This window comes from Coffea arabica, chromosome 2e (assembly GCF_036785885.1).
Source record: "Coffea arabica cultivar ET-39 chromosome 2e, Coffea Arabica ET-39 HiFi, whole genome shotgun sequence".
Lineage (NCBI taxonomy): Eukaryota > Viridiplantae > Streptophyta > Magnoliopsida > Gentianales > Rubiaceae > Coffea > Coffea arabica.
This window is the reverse complement of record NC_092313.1, coordinates 61682170-61687076: the sequence shown is the minus strand read 5'-3', so window position 1 is coordinate 61687076 and position 4907 is coordinate 61682170. Positions and strand designations below refer to the sequence as shown.

At 48.6% G+C, this 4907-nt stretch overlaps 1 protein-coding gene across 1 annotated transcript; it reads left to right on the top strand.

Annotated features, from left to right (window-relative positions):
- The first annotated feature begins 805 nt into the window (after window positions 1–805).
- Window positions 806–1678, top strand: LOC113729260 (uncharacterized). The gene has a single exon (XM_027253579.2). The coding sequence runs from the start codon at window positions 806–808 to the stop codon at window positions 1676–1678; it is 873 nt and encodes a 290-aa protein (XP_027109380.2).
- Window positions 1679–4907: the final 3229 nt, after the last annotated feature.

Below are 4907 nucleotides of genomic sequence, written 5' to 3'. Positions count from 1 at the left end.
AAGGCCGGTCAATGGTTCAACCGGTTCGACCAACCAGTCCGGGCTGGGTTTTAAAACATTGGTCTGCTTCATGTCTTAAATGCCCTTGATGCATGAGCTTGATCTCCAGCATGCTGTTGGTGGCGTCATTGGCGATTACTTCTAGCTTTTTATTCAATTCAAAGGTGTTCATAGAAATCAAATGTTCTTATATTTGATTTAGCTTATGTGAACTCTTGCCTCATTTCCTTTAATTATGAGAGTATGAGTAATATTTTAGTACCTATCTTACCGATTTTCAAAGGTTGCGAAGTGCATTCACATACGCGAGCAAACAAGCTTATTGAGGTTGTAAATGAAAAGTATGCAGCTATTCCTTCAAGGAGCACAGCTGTTAACTAGGTAAAGTCTGCGATTTAGTATCCTTTTCTATAAAATGATTCGTAATTTTCTGCAAATACAACTCAAATCAGGGTTCAAAGTAAAACAGTACTGACATCACATACTAGCAGGAGTAATGGATACCATACACCCTAGATGATCTTGCATAATTGTATTGTGTCAGCAAAGAGGGGAAATTTTTTATTTATTGGTTTTCTGTTCTGTAGCATAATTAACATGTTACAAAAGTTCAAAGGCTACAATTAATCTTGAAATGATTTGGATGATTGAAATAGATCATTGTTACAAGAAAGAGGCATCAGCAAAATTGAATTTCATATAACACCTCATTAGGCAATCAGGTAAATCTATCCATCCTTCAATTATTTTTGCTTCCGAAAAACAAGACCCTCTGAAACCCTTACGGAAAACTCTTAACCCTGGCATGGCGGCTCCTAAGCCGCCGGATCTGGGTGACGGCAATGGCAGGAGCTTCGCGGCGGTTGTGGCGGCAAGATCAGCTGCGGCGATAGTCGATGAAGGCATCGGTGAAATTTCTCTCTACCGTGGGGAACCTGCACTGCGTCTCTCACGGCAGGAGATGCAGACCTTGGCTGCACCTTACCGGAATGCTCTGGTGGGGAGGTTCCCGTCTATTAGGCCCTCAATGGAAGCTGTGCGCAAATTCTTTGTTTCCCTCGGCCTAAAGGGGGAGTGTGCCGTGGGTTTGCTGGACCAACGTCACATTCTCATCAGACCAGTTCTGGAAGAAGACTACACCAGGTTGTTTCTGCGCAGAACATGGTTCGTCAAAAACGCACCAATGGTTGTAGCAAAATGGACGCTTGACTTCAAGAGTAACCAGGAGCCTTCGGTTGTTCCGATCTGGGTTGCGTTTCCGGGGCTGCCAATCCCTTTCTTTGGGAAAAACCAGATTTTCAAACTGGCGGCCACGCTTGGGCGTGTCCTCAAGGTGGATTCGGCTAGCTCAGATTTGCGCAGGCCGTCTGTGGCAAGAGTTCTAGTGGAGATGGATGTATCCAAAGAGCCGGTAAAGCGAATTTACATAGGGGATGATGACTATGGATTTTGGCAAGCGGTGGAGGTGGAGAACTGGCCAGCATTCTGCAAGTTCTGTGATCGTGTGGGTCATCTGGAGGGTGATTGCTTCAAGAAGAACCCGGGCTTGAAACCATCTGGAAGCAACCGAGAAAACCCACGCCGGAAGGGCAAGGAATCAGAGCCACGGCAGATAGCTCTGGGTGAAGGACGGGACAACGGCGAGGGACCAACAAACCCAACTCAGGGCGGAGAATAGTTGGGCAATTCGGATGGGAAGGGGAAGGCTACGGACAAATCACTGGTGGAGACAGGGCTGGAACTGCACCAGCTGTTGCGCACTCCCGACTCTGAGATGGTGGCGACCACAGCCGGTCAGTCTTGCGCGGAGGAAGTGGGCAGCGAAAAGGACAACGGCAATGATAAAGGGTTGCCACCACTGTTGTCGGAGGTGACCCAGAGAAAGGATCAAGCGCGGCAGCCGGCTGACCCGGAGATGCAGGCGATGGTGGCCCAGAAGGAGATACGGGAACCTGATGACAATTTATGCGTAGGTCCAGTACCACGCATGCAGAATGGAGAAGCCAGGGCTGGTGCAGCTGCAGCTGGGCAGTCGCGGACGGCTACTGAGATTGGAGAACTCACGGTAGAGCTTCCTTGCGAACCCAGTCAGGTTGCAGAGTTGGCGATTGAAGGAACAGTGGCTGGGCCAACACAAAGTGAGCAAGATGCAAGTAAAGACCCACGCATGCAGCGTGGAGAAACCAGTTCTGGTGCGGCTGCAGCTGGGCAGTCGCGGACGGCTACTGCGATTGGAGAACTTACGGTAGAGCTCCCTTGCGAACTCAGTCAGGTAGCAGAATTGGAGATTGAAGGAACAGTGGCTGGGCCAACACAAAGAGATGCAACTAGGGACCAGAAACGGCAGTCTACTGATTTGCGTGGGCAGCTTCGGGGATCAGTAAGTGAAGGGGAAGAGGAAGAGGCGACGGATAGTCTTGAGTTAGGCCGTCACACGTGCATGGAAGACACCGTGCTCAGGATGAATATAGACCAGTCCAGAGTGATGGATCACGGCAACAAGCAAACAAAAAAGAAAGGGGTACGGGTTCCGGGCCCGTCGGCCAGGCAGCTTCGGTCTGCGGTAATGCACTCTCAAAATTCATTTCAACCTTTATCTCATGATTAATGGTCTCTTTTGGAATATAAGAGGGGTTGCGAAACCTCCCAACTTACGACGATTGGTTAAGTTAATTCGTTTGCACAATTTAATGTTTGTTGCAATATGTGAGCCCAAACTGGATGTTTCGCAAATTAATTTAATTAAATTAAGATTGCCATTTGATTCGGTAATTGTGAACCTGTCGGCTGATATATGGGTATTTTTTAGTACTCCATTAGTATGTTCTATAGTAGGTAGTTCGTCACAGCACGTCTCCATAGCGGTCCAACATCCCTGGCTGGATGGGTCTCTGTGCTTTTCGTTTGTGCATGCTAAATGTACTGTGGAGGAGCGGAGGGTGTTGTGGCACGATCTACTGGCCGATAAGCCCACCTCACGGTCGTGGTGTGTGTGCGGGGATTTCAATGTCATTGCGGACCCGAGTGAGAAGCGTGGAGGTCGGCCCTTCGCAAGATCTGAGGGGTTGGAGTTACTGGCATTCATGGAGGATGCCGAAGTGTTTGATGCAGGGTTCTCGGGGTCCAGTTTCACTTGGTGTAATAACCGGAGAGGACAAGCATGAATCTGGAAGAGACTGGACAGGGTGTTAATCAATGGCGAATTTGCTGAGAGTACCCCGTCAATCTCGGTGGTCCACTTGGCCCGACATCCATCAGATCATGCGCCACTGCAGATCTCGTTGGCGTCGCGAATGAATAACAAGCCTAGGGCATTTCGGTTTTTAAACGTTTGGACATCGAATCCAGGGCTATTGGAGGTAATTCGCCAGGCTTGGCAAGTAGAGAGCTCTGGATCCCCGTTAAAGGTATTGTGCTCCAAGCTAATGCGTACTAGGCGGGCCATCCAGGACTGGAACAAGGGTGTTTTTGGAAATGTGTTTGAGGTTGTTAAGAGGTCGAAAGCGAATGTGCTGGCAGCAGAAAACCGTATGGAGCTGGATGATTCGATGGAGGCGCAGGTTGAGCTGAGTAAAGCTCAAGCTGAGCTACGACACGCGTTGCTAAATGAAGAAAAGTTTTGGAGTCAGAAGGCTAGAGTAAAGTGGCTTCGATACGGTGATCGAAACTCACGATATTTTCATGCAACGGTTCAGCAACGGAGGGTGCAGAGTGCTATCCATAGAGTGAAGGATGAGAATGGCGTATGGGTTGAAGATGAAGAGGGGATCGCCAATGAGGCTGTGCGGTTCTTCTCGGATTTGTTCTCGAGTTCTGGCAAGCCAGCTGGTGATTGGGAGCACTTGATCCCTAATATGGTGACACAGGCAGATAGGGCAGCCCTTGAGGCTGACCCAACTAGGGAGGAGGTGAAACGGGTGGTATTTGAGATGGATGGGGATAGTGCTGCAGGACCTGATGGCTTCACAGGTCAGTTTTTTACTTTTGCATGGGATGTTATTGCGCAGGATGTCTATAATGCGGTATTGAGTTTCTTTTGTGGGGCGGAGTTGCCTCGTTTTGTAACATCCACATCTATCGTTTTAATTCCCAAGGTGCCAAGCCCCCAGGACTTTTCTAAGTATAGGCCGATTAGTTTGTGCAATTTTTTCAACAAGGTGGTGTCTAGAATTCTGGCGGATAGGTTAGCATGTATACTGCCCAAGATTGTGTCTCCACAGCAGACAGGGTTTGTCAAAGGCAGGAATATAACAGAGAATTATCTCCTTGCTCAGGAGTTGATATCAGGGATTAGGAATAAGGCGAGGGGGGGAAATGTCGCATTAAAACTTGACATGGCAAAGGCATATGATCGTGTCTCGTGGATATTCATTGTCAGTGTATTGCGCAAATTTGGATTTGGTGAGAGATTCATTGACATGGTTTGGAGGTTAATGTCGAATGTTTGGTTCTCGGTCATCATTAATGGGGCATCATATGGTTTTTTCAAGTCGAGTCGTGGGGTCCGGCAGGGAGATCCGCTGTCGCCAGCATTATTCGTAATTGGAGCGGAGGTGTTATCCCGGGGGCTTAATAGTCTTGCTGCACAGGCGGGATTCTTGGGATTCACGGTACCCAGGGGTTGTCCGCCAGTCACCCATCTAGCCTTTGCGGATGATGTAATAATATTTGCTAATGGCTCTTCTAGATCTTTGAAGGATGTTATGCGGGTTTTGGAGATGTATCAATTGGCCTCTGGCCAGTTGGTGAGTGTTCAGAAGAGTGGATACTTAGTGCACCCGTCAATGTCGCTCGCTAGGCGGAGGGTGGTTGAGCGAATTACGGGCTTCTCAAGGCAGCACTTTCCGGTCCGGTACCTGGGTTTCCCGTTGTACATTGGCAAGTGCAAATCCGTGTATTTTGGGGAG